General features: G+C 36.3%; 2 protein-coding genes across 12 annotated transcripts in view; both read right to left on the bottom strand.

The window, feature by feature from the left end:
* Positions 1-1533, bottom strand: part of LOC135849401 (D-beta-hydroxybutyrate dehydrogenase, mitochondrial) — a 44425-nt gene extending 42892 nt beyond the window's left edge. The window contains exon 1 of the mRNA XM_065369829.1: positions 1164-1533. Within this exon, the coding sequence (XP_065225901.1) occupies positions 1164-1388 (225 nt within the window). The 5' untranslated portion in view covers positions 1389-1533. The remainder of the gene's footprint in view (positions 1-1163) is intronic.
* Positions 1534-2690: 1157 nt separating this feature from the next.
* S6kII (Ribosomal protein S6 kinase II) overlaps positions 2691-24700 on the bottom strand; it is a 277023-nt gene continuing 255013 nt past the window's right edge. For all 11 annotated transcript variants that reach the window (XM_065369809.1, XM_065369803.1, XM_065369802.1 and 8 more), the window contains 13 exons: positions 22262-22422; positions 20686-20792; positions 14789-14966; positions 14041-14206; positions 10000-10161; positions 9690-9826; positions 9469-9591; positions 9257-9346; positions 5834-5992; positions 5496-5734; positions 5262-5379; positions 5041-5178; positions 2691-4972 (listed from right to left, as the gene is read on the bottom strand). In XM_065369809.1, coding sequence (XP_065225881.1) covers positions 4850-4972; positions 5041-5178; positions 5262-5379; positions 5496-5734; positions 5834-5992; positions 9257-9346; positions 9469-9591; positions 9690-9826; positions 10000-10161; positions 14041-14206; positions 14789-14966; positions 20686-20792; positions 22262-22422 — 1901 coding nt within the window. In that variant the 3' untranslated portion in view covers positions 2691-4849. The remainder of the gene's footprint in view (positions 4973-5040; positions 5179-5261; positions 5380-5495; positions 5735-5833; positions 5993-9256; positions 9347-9468; positions 9592-9689; positions 9827-9999; positions 10162-14040; positions 14207-14788; positions 14967-20685; positions 20793-22261; positions 22423-24700) is intronic.

Below are 24700 nucleotides of genomic sequence, written 5' to 3'. Positions count from 1 at the left end.
TATGAGTGCATAAGCAGATTAATACATAGGTTAGGTATGCAGCTATGCACTAAACAAAAAACATCGTCATTTGAATGAATTTACCAAAGTAATACGTATAGGATATGGTATATCGTCAGTATGCTTTTTCATAACGAAATTAAGCATCTGTAGAAGTAGCATCTGCTCATTTCACATTACCTTTCTTTCCTATACCTCATCGTAGTCGTAGAAAGTAGAATTTACGTACCTATCTACGAGAATAGCTAAGTAAATATTCATCGTGTTGACGTAAAAGCTAGCTTCTAACTGCTATGTAATGTTGAAAAATACCTCGCAAATGTTTCTGAAATTACGAAAATCTTCTCGCCATTTCGGCGCGTGAAAGGAATTAATTCTTTTATTAACGCTAATATAGCCTCATGCCTCAACCTAAGGTAACAAAAGGTACCGTAGTCGTGCTCTAGCTATATCTTCATCTACGTTCACCGGGGAGAATTTACATTTTGTACCTTTAAGATACCTACGCTTAATTTCTCACAGGCCTATTTACGCGTATTTCACGCGGTATGACGACTAGTTTCTAGAAAATTTCTTCGCCACAGCCTCGAGTTACTAGAATAAAAGAACCTACATTTTTATACTCATACTCGTACGATGAAAAAATGCCGGAGCCGGGCATCGGGCGCCGTTACGGTCACGTCAAGTCGAGTTCGACCTCCGACGACGACGCAGCATAGCATATCATATCTTTTGTTACGTCTTCGTCGTGAAAGAAAAAGAAAAAGCACCCTCGAAGCAAAGCTTTTCAACAAGTGAAAAAATAAAAACTAAAAAAAGCTTAAAAGCATTTTTCCTTGTTTACTTTACGAGAAAAGGTGTAATTTTCCAGCGTACGGTAAATATTTACTCGTAACAATACATACCCCAACCCCTGTACCCTGTATATCCGACTCGTAAAATAAAAACTATATAATGTAAAGAAAATAAGAAAAAAAACCCTACCTAGAGTAGATGATGATGATGATAATAATGAAGTAAACTAATGGAATTTGTTATTAGAGTTGAGGTTAATTTATCAACGCGAGGGAGCTTTCGTGTATGGGCCACGAGGGGTGCGCAGCACGTAGGTAGGTAGGTAGGTAGGTAGCGTAAGCGTGTGTTTTGAGTTTGTGTTTACTCACCTGCAAATTATGATAACAAATTGTTACGCTAACTGTCGCCAATACGAAAATGATAAACAACGAGAAACTGGAAATTTGCGAAATTCGTAAAATATTCAACACGAATGACACGACGATGGCGGCCGCGTGCGAGAAAATTATCGGCAACAGGCACCTGTCGAAGAAATCCCACGGCAATTCGTCCGTTTTTTTAGCCGCCGGTTTCAACGATTCCCTTCGTTTCATTTTGTTTTTCACTATTTTATTAATTCCTTCGCTAAACGGTTATCGTCGCTCGTTTTATCTCTCGTTGACGCGAACAGGCGAATTCGACCACACTCCGACAGTCCGACGACGGTGTACTCGTCACTGGCAATGACAATATTAATTCATATTTAACGATTTCTAGCGAAAAGGCAAAAAGCCAAATTTACGCTTCGGATTCCTACCACTACCGTTACCCACTTACCCAGATATATTTATAGAGTATAACTTGGTCTAGGTTTTCAAAACGAGCTTTTACATCAACCATATACTATATAAACCAAACCAAAGTCATCGTCACATTGTCTCACGTCATAGTTGAATTAAACTTTCATCATTATCGCAAATATCCAATTTCAATTCAAATCAGTTTCAACGTTCGAGTACCTACTCTGATCCCTACAGTCACATCTTACGCGCAAATCATCAATCGACAACTTTCAAGTTTTCAGAAAACTGTATAGGTAGCTAGCCTAGCTACGGTCACCATTACTAGTTTGAGCCTATCTTCGGAATTTGATCGAGCACAATGCTCAAATCAATACTAACGTACCCCAACGAAACGAACGATCAGTGATAAGGACAGGTATTTCATTCTAATAAGTTCAACGTACACTTTTCAACCACTTGAATACCAAATTCAACGCTGAAACGAATCTCATCCACAAAATCTATAATCATCATCGAAATGTACATATCATATCAAATACTAAAAAGAAAACAAACCTCGAGAAAGCAAGTTGTTTCTTCGACTCTAGAACAGCATTTGAATAATCAATACGTTGAAATCGAAGGGAAACGAACACCAATGCAATTAGTCTCGACATAATTATCGACAAATTATTCAGAAAACTATACCGGTACTGCTCGCACTTCGTCGAACGATCGAATACATTATAAAAAGGAAAAAAAATCGAACACAGAATAAGAAAAATAACGATTGAACCGAACCGAACCGAACCAAAAGCTAAGACGACAACAACGAAGGAAAATAATGAATGCTGGTGCTGCACTTGCCTGCATTTCACCTTTTCATCGTTCGATTGATATCTTTTATGAATCATCATCACGATATGACACACACGAAACACAATAAACCTGACATTTAATCTAAATCTAAACCAATCAGACGAAAGGGTGTTATCCTTATCAGTTGTCAACGCGTTAAGGTTAATGATTCATCCGAATACACTTTTCAACAAAGAACCAAAAATAAAACTACATACATCGATACTGAAGTTTCGAATAATACAATTTCATACAAACGCGTACGAAGACGAAAAATAAACATTACACTTGTTTATTTTACTGAAAATAATCGAATATAAATTATTAAAATAAAGTTATTCCTATAATACATAAAATTCAGTCAAAAATTTATGTACAATTGACGTATTAATATTATTAAAATAATATTACAAAAGTACACACACACACACATGTAATCGTAAAAACATAATCGACGTTTTAAAATATTTTCAATCCAATTTCGAAAACTTATCACTCGAAGATTTCGGGGCGATTTATTATCATTACTCGATGGGAAAAAACCGTCTGTATCATTCTTCGAAAAGAAAAAAAGAGAAGAAAATCGTCGCGCGATTAAGAATATTGTTTTAGAATACTAATTTCGAGAGAAAAAACTTGAACAAACAGTCGCTAGTACTGAAACGAACGTAAAATTTTACGCGTTGATTTTTCCGATAAGATTCATTAATTTTGGAAACGTGCTCGCTGCTCGAGTTTAGGCATACTTATTAATTCTTTCTAATACCCACCGTCGGCGTCGGCGAAACTCTAGAGTTCTTTATTAATAAAAAATCGCTCGAGCTTTCGCCGAAATGGGAACAGGATTATTTGATAATGACGGCGACATCGTTTTAAAACTAATAGTATGGTACTCCGAATAATGACAAAATGAACATTTCTCTTTCATCCCTCGGCAGAGTTCGTTTTCTTAATCAATTTCCGTTCAACTAAAGCGAATTCGTAGCCCATGAAATTAATACGAATGTCAACACTAAACGCCTAATCCGTTTGAAAACTTACTCGTGTAAGATTAAATAATATTTAACGAACGTTCGACGATTAATAATACGATTACGATATCATCGTCGAAGGATAAAGTACTATCCGAGTTACGGCTTACGTACTGTTTCTGGTATTCAAATCGAACGAATGTTTTCTGTTGTACACATTTTGGTTTGGTTGAAATTGCCTTAGATATATTACATGGTAACTATGAAAAAATTGATGCTTCGTTCGATAAAAGGTTTGATTTTATAATCTAAAAATAACAATAGATGCTCGACATCTTCGCACTTACAGTATAATACAAGTAGCTTATTCAAGCACACGAATCTCGACAACGATTATCGTTTCAAATTTCAATCTTTTCTGTTTTTTTTTTTTTTTTGATGAGTTACGTTAAATTTTGATATTCACGATCACGAACCAGAAGTATAAGTACTTTAAAACATCGATATCATTTTCAACTGCGGTTTCGTTTCGCGAATGAAATTTTCAGTGTTGTGAGTTTATATTTATAAACTACCGAATAACTGGTAATTGACGATTCAAAAATTTTAAAATTCGTCAACGATAAAATACTATTACATCCCACTAGCACGTAATCTGAAACTACAACATGGCATTGGGTAACTGTTGTTTTAAGAAAATTGTTTTCAACGAAACAAACGAGTAATGAAATTCGAATTTGCAAGAACATAGGAGAGTTCGAACTTTCGAAGATTGATTATCAAAAAAAAACGTCTACTCGGCTAAGTATTTGCATCTAGCAACTCGATAAAGGTACCTATAAATGAGACGGGGGAAAAAGAAAAACAAGGTAGAGGAATGGAATGTAAATGAGGTTAAAATCTAATATCACTTTGGTGTAGCGATGATTAATTTTCCACATATCAAAGCCTATAACTAACACAGCTACAACAACTGTACGATTAATCGTAAAAATTATTATCATTAAAAATGAAATTTGATACGAAAAAAAAAAGAACAAACAAACAAAAAAACAACACACGAATACGGTAAATCATATTAGAGGTATTCGATGTGAATAAATACGTAATTCGAACACTTCGATATTTCATAGTTTCACTTTACAAATCCGGCCTTCCTGATGAGAAATTCAAACATAGTATCGAAAATTGAAACGTTTTTGAATTCTGAAAAATTACGTATGTGAACGTAACGTAGTTAGTGTGAATCGACCACACTACGACGAAGATTTTTTTTCACAAAAAATCACATAGGTACGCGCTGGGCTGGGATGACTTTCAAATTTATAAAATGTAAAACACGTAAAAATAAAAAATAGAAAAACAAAGAAAAAAACAAAGAAAAACAACAAAACGACAAAATACTGTTGGAAAAAAAAAGAGGTTACACAGCGACATACGAAGACGTGCGTATGTCGCTGAAACTTAGGTAGATGATTTTGGTCTTGATTTACGTCTCCTTTGGGCCAGCTGACTCATGAAAACTGGTCCTAAATTGGGTATCGGCGGAGACTGGCTCATCGCTCTGTACGTTGCTGCCATGGCACCCTGTAAAAATATTGCGAGTGAGTGAAACTGGCTCGAGATGGAGAAGAAGCGATGATACGAAAACTTACTTTAATGAGATTGGGTTCGGGTAAATGGATTCTGTTCGTTGGTAGATTATCACGTCTTGTGATCCAAGGGTGTTGTAAAATTTGACTAGTTGTCGGTCTTCTGCGCGGTTCCACATGCAGCATACAGCTTACTAGGTCCTACAAAAGAAAAAAAAATCGAAAAATTCGAAACCGTCGAAGTGAAACGAATCTAATTATTTTCATTTTTCGCCCATCTGTACCTTGGCTTCGTTTGAAATGGTAATCCAGGTACCGCATCTCAAGTCCAATTTACTTTCAGCTATACGATGTAATATCTCAGTCGGCGTATCGTTCGGACCGTTTGCAAATGGCGTTTGTCTGCAACAAGAAACCGAACATGGAAAATCAGTAAGTACACGAATACGAGACTTATTTTTTCAAAATGATACAACTCGAGTTGACTCGATATAATGTAGTAGGGTCGTTTTTCTTACCCCGACAGTAAAGTAAACAATAGAACACCTAGAGACCATATATCACAGGCAGCGTCATAACCTTGACGTTTTAATACTTCGGGTGCTACGAAATTGGCCGTATAACACGGAGTCATCAATAAGCCATTTTCCGCTCGCAACTGTTTGGCGAAACCGAAATCACATATTCTCAGCGCTTCCGGTGACGTTGTTTCGGACGCGTATAAAATATTCGATGGCTTTAGATCTCTATGTACAACCTGCAACCCAACAAAAATATCCGAGTTATATTCTGCGACCGATTGACCATACCATAAGTAACTCATTACAACAGGTCACGTGTGGGTTCGTCGACTTACTCCATTTTGATGCAAATGATGAACTGTCGATACGATCACATACATAATTGAACTGGCTTCCCTTTCGGAAAAATATTTCAACGATTTTAACCTGTCCAGTAGTTCTCCGCCTTTCATTAATTCCATCACTAAATACACCGATACATCGTCTTCAAATACCTGCAACGATAATGACATCGACATTAGTCGACACAATGAGCAACCGAACAAGTAAATACACTCTATACCCTTATCATTTGGATTAAAGAAGCAAAAAAGAAGAGCGTTAACAACGCGTTCGTTGCGAGTAAACCTGCACTCCGATCCCATGTGAAATGAGCTTCTACGGAACAAAAAGCTACCCCTTTTCGTCGACTTGTATAAATACTTTCATCGAGAATGTCGAGTCGAGCTGAGATTGCACAACGAACGAAGGCGATGGAAAAAACCGTCGTTTTTTATAAACGCTTCTTTTCCAACTTGTTAATGTCTAACCACACGTGAAAAATGCGAGCCATTTGTTTGTTATGTTTGGTTTTCCGAGAGAAAGTAAAACAACCTAACGTACCATTGTACTTCGTTCAAATAAACCGTATAAGTATCAAGTTATAAAATGCTTTTTCCTTTTCTCTACGCGCTACAAATTTCTACCCGCTGAAAGTTTCAAAACGAGTTTATGCGGAAATGTCTTTCTGCACATGTACGCTTCGGATTAAGTCAGAATCGTTCTCTCTCTTTCGTCGGAATAGTCCCGTTAAAAAGCAGACATAAATTTGAAATTCATCCTTCACCTTCTTATTAAATGTAAAACCCCGAAACACATTCTAAAGAGAAAGTACATAAAATCAAGAGATTCGTTTAAAAAGGGCTTATGGTCCATAACCCCCTTCCACAAGGAAATTCATCATCGAATGCTTCTTTCTCGAAAACACCATGTTCACCCGAAAAATTCAATTTTTTAAAGTAAAACTATGATTTAGAGGTTCGTCTAAAAAGGGCATTAAACCTATAAAGCCCTTTTGAGAAATTCATCATCGAAAGCATCTCTTTCGAAATTATTTGTGTAAGACGGTATTTAATTTTCGAGCGGAAGTACATCCAGAGGATTAGTCTTAAAAAGGGCTCGTGATCCATAAGGCCCTCTTACCGAGAAATTCATCACCGAATGCTTCTTTCTCGAAAACATCATGTTTACCCGCAATATTCGATTTTCAAGTAAAAATATAAATAATGATTTTAGAGGTTCGTCTAAAAAGGGCTTTAAACCTATAATGCCCTTTTGAGAAATTCATCATCGAAAGCATCTCTTTCGAAATTATTTGTGTAAGATGGTATTTAATTTTTGAGCGGAAGTAAAACCAGTGGATTCTTCATAAAAAGGGCTCATGATCCATAAGGCCATTTTACCAAGAAATTCATCACCGAATGCTTCTTTCTTGAAAACATCATATTGTTTACCCGCAATATTCAATTTTTAAGTAAAAATATAAATATCTAGGTAATGATTTTAGAGGTTCGTCTAAAAAGGTCCTAAAATCTGTAAAGCCTTTTTTGAGAAATTCATCATCGAATGAATCTGTTTAAAATTATATTTTCATTATTTTGTTTAAGACAGTATTCAATTTTCAAGTGAAAGTAAATCCTGTAGATTCGTCCGAAAAGGGGTCTCCAAAAAGTTTATAAAACTCTTTCATCAAGAAATCTACATATCACCGAATGTAATGCACGTACATATTAGTAAACTGAAAGATCACTCAACACGTTGGATTTACAGAGATTTTTAAAAAAAATCATTTTAAAAAAGGCGTTACGCTTATGAAGCCCTTTTACCAAGAAATTTAGTACCGAAATGTATATTTTTTCAAATTACGTAACACAGTAATCCATTATTGAGCGAAAGTGAAATTGAAATGTTTGGACCGAAGAAGACTTTTTTTTACATCGAACATGATCAATTATGAAATCAATTTTCGATGATCGATTTTTGATCCCAAAGTCGATTCTTAAAAGTGAAATCAATTTTTTTTAAATCAGAATAATCGACCAAATGAGATTGAAAATCGCGAATAAATCGATTATTCGTGGTTCGATAAATCGATTTTCGATCGATAAAATTAGGTTGAAAATCGCAAATAAATCGATTTCGGGATACAATTATAAATTTTCATTCGAGAACTCAGCAAAAAAATTTGACGTTTCTAGATTCAAGTTTCACCCTTTTCTCGAGTAATTCATCTCGTATATTTTTACAACTATTTTTATCACATAGAAAACCAAATTAAATTTTCAAGTCTAGCTAAAATTTAAAAATTCATCTGAAAAAAGGGCAAAAGGCTCATGAGGCCTTTTTTCGAAAAAAAAACTCACAACCTAGTATTTTCCCAAAAACATTTGCTCTCTTCCAATAGTCATAGAGGTATTTTTTCAACGTTAACTACCTTTTTCAATAATTGAAAAACACGAATAGGTATACGACCAATTACGAATATCGCGTTCCCCATTAAATTAACGCAATTTACGCGAAAATTCACAAAGCAGTTTGAAAACGCAATTTAATTTTATAGTACACAGATCGTATATTCGGGTAAGTATTTCATCGTGTGTTCGGCTCGATGAAATTAGCGTCATTTTGAATCATCAACGCTTACAATACCTATTATCACGCGGCACGAGCACGATGCTGTTAAAAACTATCTATAGAAGTAAAAAGCCCATCTGGAATTCTTTCTCTTCGCTAACTCAACCCACATACACGAATAAAAATCACCCAACACGAACACGAATTTCGAGCTACGAGAAACTTTTCGTGCCTTTTGTTTTGATTCTCGTTTCAGAGCGAAATTCTTCGCTTATAATGGCCAACGTACCTATCTAAAATTCTTTTTTTTTCTTTCTCACTTTTCCCTTTTTTTCTTCTTCTTCATTTTCAGTATTGTTTGTTTGCGATGTGCGTTTTCCCCTCGTTTCATTCTCGCTCTACGAGTACGTATTGTATTGTGATGTGATCGAGGTTCGCTTTTATTTCGTCTAATTGTTTGTCGAGAAAGCAGAGGTAGTTCTGTATGCCGAATGCATTGTTTTTCGCGAGCCCTTCGAGATGGAGCAAAAAATCGATACCGATGATATCTTCTTTTTTTTCGGTATTTTTCTCCAAATTAATGATGTACGAGACTATTTGATCAAATGACCAACGTACGAACGATGATGATGATGATGATGGAAACTTGAAATACGAGGTAATCTCGAAGATTTCAGCCGACATGCGAGCTGATTTTACGCAGAAGTAGTTAGGTTAAATCAAAATTGAAACATTCGAGTTAGGTTGTGACGATGAAGAATAAGATCGGCGCTGTTTTACTGGCAACGAACGTAGGAAAGAAACTCTACGGTTACGACATTGATAGTGTGCATACGAGTATTTGGCATAACGGGCACCTAACTTACATCTCTCAAGGTAACTATATTCGCGTGATGTCCATATCGCAACATGATTTGTACTTCTTCTTGACAGTTTTTCTTCGATTTATCGATTATCTGATGAAAAGAGAAGACATCATAAATAAGTAATCGTTATTACTATGCACGATCAACGTTCATCTTGAAACAACCGACGAACGTAGAAAATTTTCTACAAACAATAACGTCCATTTACTTACTTTGACAGCGTATTCCATTCGAGAGGCTCGATGAACACATAATCTACATACTGAATAACTGCCTCGGCCGAGTTCTCCTAAAATTTCGTATTCATCGGTAACGTTGCGTTTTTCTCCGGCCATCTGAAATCATAATAACGTCACAAAACAGAATATTTAATTTAAATGCTATCCAATTAATCTACACCACACTCGGGATGAGCTAATCAAATCGTACTCACTTTAATAACAGATTCGCTAGGATGAGCGCGTTTGAAATCTTTCAACGGATCGTCTTCGTCCAACAAACAAGGAGCAACGAAACTGAACCCTCTGAATAATTCGTGCGCATTTGCACTCGGCGGTATACCAGGCGAATCTGTGCCAAAAAAAAAGCGAGAAAAAATGTTAAAACTGGCATTTCTTTATCACACACGTAACACAACATACCTGCGGTCATATCATATGCAAAAGCCGCAGTCTCACAAACATAGGTACACGTAACACGTGAAACCGACATATTTGTACGTCGTACATCTACAATCTACATACCTTTAGGTGTTTTCGACGTGAATTCCGAGTCAAAATAGTAAGCGTCGTCGGCACGACTAACGGCTGGTTTAAAAGGCGGTTCTATTTGCTTGTGGTATAATTTATCCCAGTCGATGGTCGAGAAGAAAGGATGAGTTTTAATCTCGTTCATACCGTCGGCTCCTGTAAAAACGAACAGAAAAAAAGATGAAACATTTCACATTACCCATTTCTCGCAGCGAAAAAGCAAAAACACGAGATCGTTAGTGCTCGACGAGCGACGAGCGATGACCTAGCCCCTCGGGCAACTAAGCAGAAATGCATTTTATTTGGCTGTACTCGTAATTTTGGCACAAGTGGATTTTGGAAAACACGATGACAGATACGAGTACGAGTGTACGACCCGGTCGCACTCGCACAGTCGTTTCCGCAAACTGTCTCCTCGTTGGCTATCTTTTTTCCCTCGCATTTTTCTTCCTACGAATTCGTTATTATGACTAAGTGTAGTCGGTCCACTCTATTACGCCCGGATAAAGTTGAACGAATAAATTTCAGAATTTTTCGTGCAAAAATGGACCGAAAAATTAACTGAGAAAAATAGAACTCTCGTTATACTCAATTTGGAAATTGAAGATTCCTCGAAACGAGAACGCAGATTTCTAGAAGCGAATTTAAAGCTGCAAATGGAGAAAAATTCAATTTCTCGAACATTTATTCGGTTCTTATCTCTTCAATTTTTTTTAGGACCTTCGAAGGAAAAATTTAATACTGCAAAACACAGTGTTTCATTCATCTGTATTTTACTTTTTTTTTTTTTTTTTTTTTTTAATATTTCGACACATCAACAGGAAAAATTCTTACAAAACGACAAAATTGAAATGAAACTAAGTCAAATATGTTTCAAGGGATTTCAATTTTGAAAAAATTACAAATTTTTCAATTTAAAAAAAATGCCCAATTTTTGGTAATTTTATTTACAGCACCATTTTTAATGCTTTTACTCGTGTTTGTAAAATTTACCGCAATTTTTAAATTTTAGTCATCAAGTTTTGGTTATTTTTATTACAGGTTTTTAATCGTAATTTTTTTTCTATAATTTTATGATTTTCAAAAATATTTCAAACGCTTTTATTATTTGTAATTTTTTTGCTGAAATTTGAAGAATTTTACAAAAAATAAATTAGTTTTTGGCGATTTTCATGATTTTTGATGCTTTACTTGTGTTTAAGAAGTTTAACGGGAATAATAGATAATTTTCATTATATTTTGTCACATTTCACTGGGATTTCATAACTTTTTAGTTATTTTTCATAATTTCGACCGGTTTTCCGCATTTTCACACCAGTTTGAGCTTTTTCTTTGAATTTGGCCTCATTTCGTTCAAATTTCTTCATTTCACATGATTTTTTTCGTGTTTCAATCAACTCGTTTAGTGAAATTTTTGCCAGATTTTACTGAAATCTCGTCATTGTTTTGGTAATTTACAGTGATTTAAATTTTGCAACTTTTTGTCCCCAACTACAAAATTTTTAGCGATTTTCAAGTAATTTTTTTAAAACTTTTTTATTATTTTCAAGTAATTTTAATATTTTTTCAACAACTTTTTTCACGTAGTAGTTGTTCCAACGTTTTACCTAATTTCTCCGGAATTTCACAAATTTTTAGCAGTTTCTACAGAAGATTTTAAAGTTCTTTTTTTTTGGTATTTTAATAAAATTTAATCATCTTTCAAGCACTTTACGGAATAATTTTTTTCAAATTGCGTTGAAATTTCATTATTTTTCGGTTATATTTTCAATGATTTTATATAGTCCGGCATATGACAATAGGAGTAAATTGCACCCCCCCCCCGCCAACTTGCCCCAAAAAAAACTGGCTTTACTTACAAAATGGTGGCCATTTTGATTGACAGATCAGCCGAAATCGCAGATTTTGCGTTTCAACATAGGACTTGCACGAAATTTTTCAATCCTTGAATTTTTGAAAATCCAATTTAGGCCAAAAATGAGGGAAAAAGTCAAAATTTTACCAAATTGACCAAGAAAGCTGAAATTTGGGATATGCCCTATTTTCGACATGCCAAATCGATTGTAAACGGTTTCAACTCATTTTGAGCAGTTCTGGAGCCTCCAGCAGATTTTTGAAACTCGAAATTCCCATAAAATTCCATCAAATTGGAGTTATAAAACTGAAATTTATTCTAAAAACTAATTTTAATTCGCTACGAAGTACTGCAGGTGAATTTCAAGTCGTATTGGAGCCTCCGGCGACTTTTTGAAAATTCCTGAAGCCTCCAGCAGATTTTTTGAAACTAGAGATGGAAAGCTGAAATTTACTCTACACTCCAATTTTAACACCCTCTGAAGACGACTTCAGGTGGGTTCAAGTCATTTTAGAGCCTCCAGCGACTTTTTTGAAAATTACTGGAGCCTCCAGTGGATTTTTGAAACTTGAAATTCCCGCAACATTAATTTATCAAATGAAGTTGGCAAGCTGATAATTTCTCGCAGACTACATGGTGGTTTCAAATGGTTAGGAAATTTCGATTTTCCAAAAAAACGCCATACAACCGTTCAAAAAGTCGCTGGAGGCTCCAAAAAGACTTGAAATCCACCAGCAGTCAACTTCGTAGCGTATTGAAATTAGTTTGCAGAATGAATCTCGACTCTCCCAAGTTTCAAAAATCTACTGGAGGGTCCAGTAATTTTCAAAAAAGTCGCTGGAGGCTCTAAAATGACTTGAACCCCCCAGAAGTCGTCTTCAGAGGGTGTTAAAATTGGAGTGTAGAGTAAATTTCAGCTTTCCATCTCCATTTTGATGAAATTTTGTGAAAATTCAAAGTTTCAAAAATCTACTGGAGACTTCAAAACGACTTGAAATCCACCTGCAGTCGACTTCGTAGCGTATTGAAATTATGTAGTTCGCAGAATGAATTTCGGCTTTCCATCCCCATTTGATAAGATTTTAGGAAATTTCGAGTTTCAAACATCTGCTGGAGGCTCCAGAACTGCTCAAAACGGGTTGAAACCGTTTCCAATCGATTTGGCATGTCGAAAATAGGGCATATCCCAAATTTCAGCTTTCTTGGTCAATTTGGTAAAATTTTGATTTTTTCCCTCATTTTTGGCCTAAATTAGATTTTCAAAAATTCACCAAAAATCGAAAAACGCAATTTAGCACTTGAAATTTTGACAGGCGATAAATTTTTGCATGATCTTTCGATCTACCTTTGTAAAGTTTGAAAAATTTCATGCAAGTCCTATGTTGAAACGCAAAATCTACGATTTCGGCTGATCTGTCAATCAAAATGGCCGCCATTTTGTAAGTAAGGCCAACTTTTTTTTGCCAAGTTTGCTTTAAAATGTTCCTTAGGATGTCCCCTTTAAGAAAAAAGTTGTCCCGGAGGATCGGGGGGGGGGTGCAATTACTCCTATTGTCATATGCCGGACTAATATTATTTTAACGAATTTTCAATGTTTCATGCAATTTTTACTCGTTTCTGTAAAATTAAACGCATGAAATTTCATACATTTTTGGACATTTATTTAGTGTTTATAATAGGTTTAAACGGCAATTCACGCAATTTCTCACTTTTCAAAATCTTGAAATGAAACTTGTTTTAAAACTGAAAACACTCTCGCAAGATATTCCAATTTCGACGTGATGTGAAAAATGTGAAAAATTCTCCTTTGGGTGATAAAAAAAATGAAGGAGGAGGGAAGCGGAAAATGTTTTCAGCTAATCGAAGTTTTCTTATTTGTTGAGCAATCCCACGAACCCACTCACTGACCGTATTATTTCGAAAAAGACAATCACGTAACGTGAAAATGACAACCAACTGCGCAATACGAGTAGATACTCGTAGGATAATACATACAAAAGATATACTCGTAGGTAAAGGAACTCGTATTCGTATTCATAGACAAAGGTACATAAATACGAAAAGCGGACGAAAGATGAGCATTTTGTACGAAGTAGCCGAACTGGAATCATTTTCGAAGCTACGACTACGAAAGAGGAAAGTACGAAAAGTTTTTGCTTTTCAGACTGAGATTCGCTTACCTGATCCTAAACGATTAGCCGGGTTCCTTTTGAATAGCACTCGCAACAAGGCCTGCGCTTCCGGAGATAAATTCTGCGGCATTCCTAATTTCGCTCGCAAAATCTGAGACATGGTATCTTTGCGGTTAGGTCCTTGAAATGGTAATGTGCCCGTCAGCATTTCGTACTGCAAAACGAAAACGAAAACGTAAAGCAATAAATTACCACACTCGATTACGTTACGTCGAGCAGCGCCGAGTCGCGCCCCGCTATATTTATTTTACATTATTCGGCTATATAGAGCTACAGCACGAGCTATATTCGTATAAGTACACCGAAAAGTTACCTACTGGTAAACCGAACGCGGTACCCGTCAACCTAACGATGAAATGAAATTAACTGCGAGCGCAACTTTCCAACGAGATCAAGAAGTACGACGAGTACCTTACCTTCTCGAAATTCTGGCACAGGAAAAGAAGGCAGGACATTCTTTCAAACTTCGTATACTCGACTCGTACCTCGGATAAGCCAAGCTTAACCGAATAGTCACGATTGATATTAAAACAGAATACCGAACTACCTACGTAAGTAACTTAGCTATTCGTTAAAGTTCGCAATTCGCGTGTCAATTTTCAAAATATACCGCGATGCCTGTCAAGAAGCCAGAGAAACGTCTGCGTCTATTTAGCACCTTCTCGTAGGTATTTTCTACTTACAATACCTACTAGGTATACGTAAGACGAGTTGAAAGATATTTTTCAAAACTCACCATTAAAACGCCAAACGACCACCAGTCGGCCGCAAACGAATGACCTTTACGATTCACAACTTCGGGAGCCATGTACTCGACGGTACCGCAAAACGAATAAGTTTTCTGATCATTTAACGGCAGTTTACTCAGACCGAAATCTGTCAGCGAGATATGACCATCGGCATCCAGTAAAATACTGCAAATAGAACCACAAAATAAATCGTTAGAACAAAATCACTAATACTGGTTGGCTAAGCTATTTCTATTTTTACAATTTTACAAAAAAACCTTTCGGGATAAGAACAAACTTTTTGAACCGACCCCCCCCCTCCCCAGCATAGCCCGAGAAATGCGTCCATACTTGCTCAAAATTCAAAATTCTCGTTCTGCGAAGGGTGTGGTCCAAAAATGTTAAAACTCTCAAAGAGTTGGGAGAGGGTTAAAAATTTCAAAAATCTGTAAAAAAACGCAGAGTACATACTTATACCCTGTAGGAAATTTTTTCAGAAATATTATTACACCCCAAGGTATAAAATGTATTTTTCGTGGAGCTCAAAAACCGGCACAACATGCTCGAAAAAATCAAAATTTTGCAAAAAAAACCGTGCTTTTTGTAATTTTTTGTTTTGTTTGGATTTTCAAGGTCAAAATTTCTGAAAAAAATGAAATTTCAAACAACGCACAATGGGCTGTGAGCACCCTCAAAACGGGCGTAATTCAAAAACTTACAATAAACCCAAAAACAATTGTAAAATGATATCCTCCCTTATGTTTTTGGGGTCGCAGAATACGAATTTGACAATATTTTTTTTGTAGGGGTAGTGGGTGAGGAGGGGGTCAAAAATTTTAAAATTTGGCCATAATGACGGGTGATATCTCGAAATGTATGTTTTTGAGGGCGTAGATCACGAATTTGACAATATTTTTTTGGTATGGGTGAATGGTGGGGGATGAAGGGGGGTGAAAACGGTGAAAAACTCAAAATTCGATTATAATGACGTGTGTTATGTCGACATGTATGTTTTCGAGGGTGTAGATTACGAATCTGACAGTATTTTTTTCGTATGGGTGAATTGTGGGGGATGAAGAAGGTGAAAAATTCAAAATTTGACCATAATAATGTGTGATATGTCAAAATGTATGTTTTTGAGGGCGTAGATCACGAATTTGACAATATTTTTTTGGTAGGGGTGAATGGTGGGGGATGAAGGGGGGGGGGGTGAAAACGGTGAAAAACTCAAAATTCGATTATAATGACGTGTGATATGTCGACATGTATGTTTTCGAGGGTGTAGATCACGAATCTGACACTATTTTTTTCGTAGGGGTGAATGGTGGGGGATGAAGGGGGTGAAAATTTTAAAATTTGACCATAATAATGTGTGACATGTCAAAATGTATGTTTTTGAGGGTGTAGATCACGAATTTGACAATATTTTTTTTCGTAGGGGTGAATATTGAGGGATGAAGGGGGTGAAAACGGTGAAAATTTCAAAATTTGACTATAATGATGTGTGATATGTCAAAATGTACGTTTTCAAGGGTGTAGGAGGGGTGAAGGAATTTTTTGTTGGGAAGCCGTCAAAGTCCCAGTCCCTCACCCATAACCACTACAAAAAAAATATTGTCAAATTCGTATTCTGCGACCCCAAAAACATAAGGGAGGACATCATTTTACATTTATTTTTGGGTTTATTGTGAATTTTTGAATTACGCCTGTTTTGAGGGTGCTCATAGCCCACTGTGCAACGTACGTAAAAAGACGCGAAAATGACAATTTTCCATTTTTGAGCCTCAAACATATGTATAGATGAAAACAAATAGTTCAGTGACTAATAGCAATTAAACTCCATAAGCACGAAATTTGGCTTGATGCACAATTTTGAGCATTGGTTGGAGTGGGATGGGGGGGGGGTCACTTCAATTTTTTTTGGGATGATCGTACTTCCAAACAAACATTCTGAAAGTCTCTTTGCCAGACAGTGGTAGCAAACGGAGGCTTAGAGCCAAAAATTGAGATTAAATTCGAAGAAAACCGACTTCCACGAATGAAAACATTAGAGGCAATCTTTCATAAGTATTTTTTTCTCAAATTTAGAGGCAAGAAATCTTTTTTCCCTTCTCCTCGCCACAATCTCCATAAAATTAATCAAAATACCGAAATTTGGAACGCTGCTTCCATTCTCTGTAGGTGCGAATAATAGTACGCAAACTGTTCTCTCTTCTTACCATCTAGTAAACATACATTTGATACACAGTACACACAATGAACACCCCGCAAAACTTGCTCCATCATCCGACTCGAGTTGGGTAACGCGACTGCGACCTCCTACGCGAGTATTTTGCATATCTTTTCCCCTTACTCTGGTCTCGTAGTCGCAATTACGAGTTCATTGCGAATACGAATACTGCAGTTACTCGTAGGTACCACAAAGCTGAAGTGGTATGTAAAAGAATTGAATAGCGAGCGAGAAGAAATACGCGTACAGTCGTACAGTCGCACATAGAAAGTTTCAAGTGTCAGAATAGAATGATGAAAGCTCCGTCGTCGTTATCTCGAGGACATACCGCGGAGCCGGAGCCGAAGCCGGAGGGCCGCAGCTGAGCTGAGCTGAGCTGGCGAAAAAACGCGCAAAGCTTTTTTCAATACACACGAAACCCTATCTTTTTTCGAGTGCTACAGCTTATTATTAACTCGACTCGTCGTCGTAATAAATAAACGCGAAAAGAAAATTCAAAGCAACAATACACGACGACGACGACGAGTAAGTAAACGTAAATCATCTCGTCGCCGCCGTCGCGCGTCGATGCTCTACGCATTAGCGGTAGTTTAATTAAAAATACGATGACGCCGGAATCTTCCCCCGACCCCTCTCCCCAAATCCATCTTCAACCATTCGTAGTAGGTTTTCCTCGTTGTTTCGAAATTAAAACAATAATGAAATAATTTTTCATCGACGAAAAGGCGAATTTTTGCTGTCTGTCGTTTGACTTGACCTGCCCTGCCTAGTGCCTACACTTTTGAAGACAGCTAAAGCTCTTTTTTCTTTACCATTCTCATTTGTATTCTTATTTCAAAAGACGTCCCGTTTTTCATCAGGTAATAACGAGTATTTCAAATTAGGTACCGTCGATCGTTTTCGCTACAAATCATTTGAAGTTTGGTACGATCATTAGTCTGGAGTATATAGGTACATAGTACGTTGAAAATGCAAAGTTTCTCATGTTCCAATTTTTTTACACGAAGGAGGGATGATGTTGGGTCAAAATTTATTACACGCGAGAAATTTTCGCGAAGAAATCAAATAATTAAAAATTCGACTTTTCATCAACAAAAGCAATGAATATTGATAATTTTCGAAAAATTTTGTCAAAAAGCAAGACCATTAGTAAATTTTGTCAAAACATGAAAATTTTGGTAATTTTGGTGAAAAGCTAACAAGGGAAGTTTTTGAGGTGTCCGCCTCCGATTTGAACGGGACCGCGATTTTTGGAAAGAGCATGTTCTAAAACCCCCAAATCCAAATTTTCAGTTGCCCAAGTTCATTTTTCGATTTTTGGCGAATTTTTGAAAATCCAACATTGACTATTTTGGTGATGTATGCTTTTCTTAAAAAAGTACGAACTTGATCAGTAAAAATGTTCAAAAGAAATCCTAAAACTGATATTAACCCCCCAAATCCAAATTTCGCCATTTCCAGCCATTCTGGAGCCTCCAGCGCTATTTTACAATTTCTCCAGAATTTTAAATTTGCTCCAGAAGGCATGAATATGAAATTGGGCAGCTAAAAATCACGTATAACACACAACTCGATTTTTAGCTGCCCAATTTCATATTCATGACTTCTGGAGCAAATTAAAAATTCTGGAGAAATTTAAAAATCGCGCTGGAGGCTCCAGAATGGCTGGAAATGGCGGAACTCGGCCTCAGGGGGGTTGTTTTGGACGAAATACAGCGATTCGCGCAAATTTCAAAAAATTTCCTCACAAACGGTGAAATTTTGGTTTTTTTTTTGATTTCTTACTATGAAAAAAGCTGGTCAAGAAACCAACTCTTGAGGTGTCCCTCCCAAAACCGACTCAAATGTGGATAAACTCGTTAAACAGATCGAGTATAACACACAACTCGATTTTTAGCAGCCCAACTGCATATTCACGCCTTCTGGAGCAAATTCAAAATTCTGGAGAAATTGTAAAATAGCGCTGGAGGCTCCAGAATGGCTGGAAATGGCGAAATTTGGATTTGGGGGGTTAATATCAGTTTTAGGATTTATTTTGAACATTTTTACTGATCAAGTACGTACTTTTTTTAAAAAAGCATAAATCACCAAAATAGTGAATTTTGGATTTTCAAAAATTCGCCAAAAATCGAAAAATGAACTTGGGAAACTGAAAATTTGGATTTGGGGATTTTAGAACATGCTCTTTCCAAAAATCGCGGTCCCGTTCAAATCGGAGGCGGACACCTCAAAAACTTCCCTTGTAAGATTTTTGGGCAAAAAATTGGTAATTGGTGACAGTTTTGGCAAAGAGCAGGCTATTGGTAAATATTAAACCTTCATCGCGACAATTTTCACAAAAAAACAAATATTTTACAATTACACACATCTGGCAAAATTCTGTGATTTTGGCAAAAAATTGAGACAATTTGATAATTTTGGCAAAAGAAGAATTTTTTGACAGTTTTGGAGAAAAATTACGATTATTTGTCCATTTTGGTAAAAATTTGAAACGATGTCACAGTTTAGGCAAAAAATTAGTATTTGGCAATTCAAAAAAAAAAAAAACACAAGAATCTCGACAAAATAATCAAAATTTTGGTATTTTTGGCAAAGAACAAGGCTTCATGGTACAAATTAGAACTTGATGACAATTTTGGCGAAAAATTGAGACTATCTGGCTTCTGTAATTGAAGCAGAAAACAAGACTTATTTATCAACAGTAGTGCCAAAAAATCAAGACTTTGTCAATTTTGGCAAAGAACGCAGATTGATCGAGAAAACTTAGATCTTCTCGACAATTTTGGCGTAAAATTGAGACCATTTGACTATTTCGAAAAAAAAAACGATTTTTTGACAACATTGGCATGGTACCCATTTTGACATTAGAATTGAGGATTTTTTACAATTTTGGCAAAAAACCTACATTTTTGGGAGTTTGGACAACGATCGAGACTTTTTTCAGAAAAAAATAAGGACCACTTGACAATTTTGGCAGAATATCGAACTTTCTGGCAATTTTGGCAAAAGGCGAGGAATTCATTCGGAAAATTAGAACCTTCCACGATGCTTTTTTTGGCTTGTCGGGGGAGGGGGCGACACCAGCACCGAAAGGGGAGGGCCACCCAAAGTCAAAGACTTCGAAAATCGTCCCAAATAGCCTATAAAATACTGAAAATGGCCACGACAATTCTACACCTGCCAATTGGATGCTAGTTCTGTTTCTCAATTTTTCAAGTAAGTAATAGTGAATGATTTACGTACAAATAACACAAATAAATAATTCACGATGATCGAAAGAAAAAAAAATGCATGGTTGGACTAAAAATCGTTCAACTGGGAATTGAGATTGAACACTAATGCTAAAAACTTTGAAAACAGAGTTGTCAATTTTGGAACATTTCAAACGAAAATGGATAATACTTTTGCAACATTATCCCTCCGGGGAAGTAAAGTTTCATTTTATTTTTCTCCTCGAATATTTGACCGTCGAATAAAAAAATTTGTACATGTAAATCGAGTAGGTACAGTTTCAAACAAGAACCTTGATGCGTCAAAACATTCAACAGAAAACATTGAATTTCTTACTAAGCTCCCAGAAAATTACAAGACCACGGTCAAAATAACACCGCAAGAAAATAATCGGAAGGTATTAACATATTAAGAAGCGGATAATACTGTAGAAATAACGCTTACTTTTCCGGTTTTAAATCCCGATAAATAATTCCTAAAGAATGCAGATGATTCAAAGCTAACGCCAACTCAGCCAAATAAAACTTGACGTCTTCTTCGGTGAACATGACCTGAAATTCATTTTTAAAGCACGATTAATGTTATTATACAGGAATTACAGGTGGAATGAAAATTTCGTCGGTCATTTCCTCTTTTTAATACATACCAACAAACGTAATAACGTAAAGTATAAAACTAAGTACAAGAATCCCTCTTATAACGTAAAATCTATTACATTACACGCAATTATTATCTTCTAAGTACCTACTACATAACTCGGAAAAGTTTTTCGCCTTCGAGCATTTTACATTCAAAGGACGCGCATTTCGAGTCCGTATATTATCTGTAGCGATCGAATTTGCCAACGAAACAATAACTTAAACAGCTATTTTTTAACGTACGAGTAGAAATAAGGTCCACGATGAAAGGATGGTGAAAAGGCGCGAGGATCGAAGAGTGAAACGTAAACGTTTTATCCTTTTATCCTCTCGCCGTCAAGTGCGGCCATTTTCACCCTTTGTATCAGCTCCGACTTGGAAGGGAAATTAGGACGCGACGAACGCGGCGCGGCGCCAAACGAATTTTACAAAAGTCTATAACTTTTAAGCATAGAGAATAGATACGCGGATTTTATCGTTAAATTAGTTGTAGACCGCGCTAACGTGCCTGAAATTGAAATTATTCCCAAATACCGTACGAACGAGCTATTTAAATCTCGAGATGAAAAAAACACGCTGAAATCTTTTACCAGTATTTTAGCATTTAAATATCCAATTACGCGAACGAGTAGAATAAATAAAAGCTGCATCAGCCAACAATTAGATACATTTATCACGAATTAATCGACAGCCTGCCGTTGCAGTTCGCGATAGTTCTGTTCTTAGTTTTATTATACGCTCGTTTTAAATCAATTTTCAAAACACAGCGATACAGTTTGAAATTTAGAAACTTCTAATTTAATCGCATCTTTTTGTAGTTCGCATTTTTGAATAAAATCTCAAAATTCAAATTTGACTTTTCTTTATCGCTAAAATTGCGATACACGTGTACTTTTGGTACACACTGTATAATGTAAGTCGAGCCAAAATAACATATTAATTTTGAAATGCGCTCTCATCACACACGTTCACGTATTATACGTATAGCTATAACACATACATAAGCAGAAGCATCAACCAACTATTGAGAGCCGCAAATTTTCATATAACGCGAATGAAAGAGACGAGTCCCTTAATACCAATGTACCGATTACTCGTACCTCGTACCATATCCTCCTCGCAACTTTTAATACTCTCAGCTATTCATTCAGGATTAACGAATATCGCAGCGAAAGAAATCTGCGCTACATCGCGCTTCGTTGTGAAATATGTACATTTATAATAAATATAAATAATGATAAAAGAGTCGAGGATGCGCGCACTGAAAGATTAGAGGGAAGGTAGAAGGGAGAAAAGGATGAGGAAAAACGCTATGTGCAGTGCACGCTAAACAAACACACCAGCACGTAGTAGTCGTAGCCTAACGTAAACGTAATCCATACCTCTTTGGAAAGACGAGTAAATAGATCTCCGCCGCGTAAAAAATCCAATATTAAATACAATTTTCCTTCTGTTTGAAAAGCGTAATGTAATCGTACGATGAACGGATGTCTCACATCGACCAGTATATTCCTTTCCATTTTCGTGCGCATTCTGTCTCGAACTATGAACATAAAAAATTGAACAAAATGTATCAGTAACGTACACGTAAATTCAATTCGAATTCGAGTCCATAACTCGATAAATTACAACCTACATAGTACATACATACGTAAATTGTACATTAGGGTAAATCATTTTAAAAAAAAGAAAGAAAGATTTGGACTAAATTCGGTAAACACCTTTATCGTTAATTTAACTTTGAAGTAATCTGGATAAAATTTCAGCTTCAGAGAAACTTCCTGAGGAGGGATACGAGTCCTCAACGAGAACCAATTTTCGAAAAAATCGCAATTTTTTCACCATAAATCCTGCCTAAAAGGTTTAGAGATCATTACATGGGCACTTGGGCAGTTACATATAACTGATGGCGGCTTCAGAAAGGCTTGGAACCACGTTCAATCGACTCAGCAAGTTGAAATTCCAGCTTTATACGAGTAGGGTCATTGAGTGAAATTTTGAGGGATTTCAACTTTCAAAAATATGCTGAAGTCTACGAGATTGCAGAAAACGGTTCGAAAGCGTTCCCAATCGATTCAGGGGGTCGAAAAAAGGTGGCATACCAAAATTCAATTTTCCAAGTCAATTTAGTGAACTTTTAATTTTTTTATATGCATTTTATACTCGAATTCGTTTTTTTGAAAATTCATAAAAATTCCAAAAATACATTTCGGTAAGTACCTAAAATGCTTTGTTCAGTTGAAAAAAATTTTCTGATAATAATTGGCATACCTCTCGCGATTTTGCTTTCAACCTTACTATCCTCACCAGGTGAAATTTCACACAGGACTTCGCAACACAAACGGAGTTCAACGAGCTCACAATTTCAAATTCTATTATCCGAACCACCATGTATACAATTTCGAATTTTAAACGTGAAAAATTTACCACCCCGTATAATCTATCGAAGAACCAGCCGACAGACAATGCTTTTCATTTCTTTGCTCGCTGATAAACTCTTGATCGATGTAAAATTTGAAGAAAAAAAATGAATCCGGAAATACCAGACAGGTGAATTTATGAATAATGAACATAGCCACACTTATCTGATTTGCATTTGGCAATAGAAACCCTTTATCATGAACACCTGCCATCGAAGCCGCAACTCAGTCAAAAGACCATTTATGGTAACCTTATCTCTCTATTATATTCAATTTGGCAGAATGCAGTTTTACTAAAAATGGGAAATTCCAAACTTGCAAAAATACCAGACAGGCGAACAATGAACACGTCGCGCGTCATCGCCCTTATCTGATTTACATTTGGCAATGTGTTTTCGATATAAAAGAAACCCTTTAACATGCACACCTGCCCTCGCAGCGACAACCCAGACCAAAGGCCACCTGCTCCTTATCGCTCTACTGTATATGACAGATGTATTATAGTCCGGCATATGACCATATAGGAGTAATTGCATGCCCCCGCCGATCCTCCGGAACAACTTTTTTCTTAAAGGGGACATCCTAAGGAACATTTTAAAGCAAACTTGCCCCCAAAAAAAAGTTGCCCTTACTTACAAAATGGCGGGCATTTTGATTGACTGGTCAGCCGAAATCGCAGATTTTGCGTTTCAACATAGGACTTGCACGACATTTTTCAAACCTTACAAAGGTAGATCGAAAGATCACGCACAAATTTATCACCTGTCAAAATTTCGAGTGCTAAAGTGCGTTTTTCGAATTTTGGTGAATTTTTGAAAATCCGATTTAGGCCGAAAATGAGGGAAAAAATCAAAATTTTACCAAATTGACCAAGAAAGCTGAAATTTGGAATATACCTTATTTTCAACATGCCAAATCGATTGGAAACGGTTTCAACCCGTTTTGAGCAGTTCTGGAGCCTCCAGCAGATTTTTGAAACTCGAAATTCCCACAAAATTCCATCAAATTGGAGTTGTAAAGCTGAAATTTATTCTAAAAACTAATTTCAATACGCTACGAAGAACTGCAGGTGAATTTCAAGTCATTTTGGAGCCTCCAGCGACTTTTTGAAAATTCCTGAAGCCTCCAGCAGATTTTTGAAACTTTAAATTCCCACAAAATTTCATCAAATGGAGATGGAAATCTGAAACTTACTCTACACTCCAATTTTAACACACTCTGAAGACGACTGTAGGTGAGTTCAAGTCATTTTAGAGCCTCCAGCGACTTTTTTGAGAGTTACTGGAGCCTCCAGTAGATTTTTGAAATTATTTCATCAAACTTAGTTGGAGGGTCATTCCATGTCAACTCGACCAACGTTTTTGGGTCAGGTCCTTCGATTTTGCTCAAATTTTTTTTACA

The sequence above is a fragment of the Planococcus citri genome, chromosome 5, assembly GCF_950023065.1.
Source record: "Planococcus citri chromosome 5, ihPlaCitr1.1, whole genome shotgun sequence".
Lineage (NCBI taxonomy): Eukaryota > Metazoa > Arthropoda > Insecta > Hemiptera > Pseudococcidae > Planococcus > Planococcus citri.
This window is presented reverse-complemented; position numbering and strand designations above follow the sequence as displayed.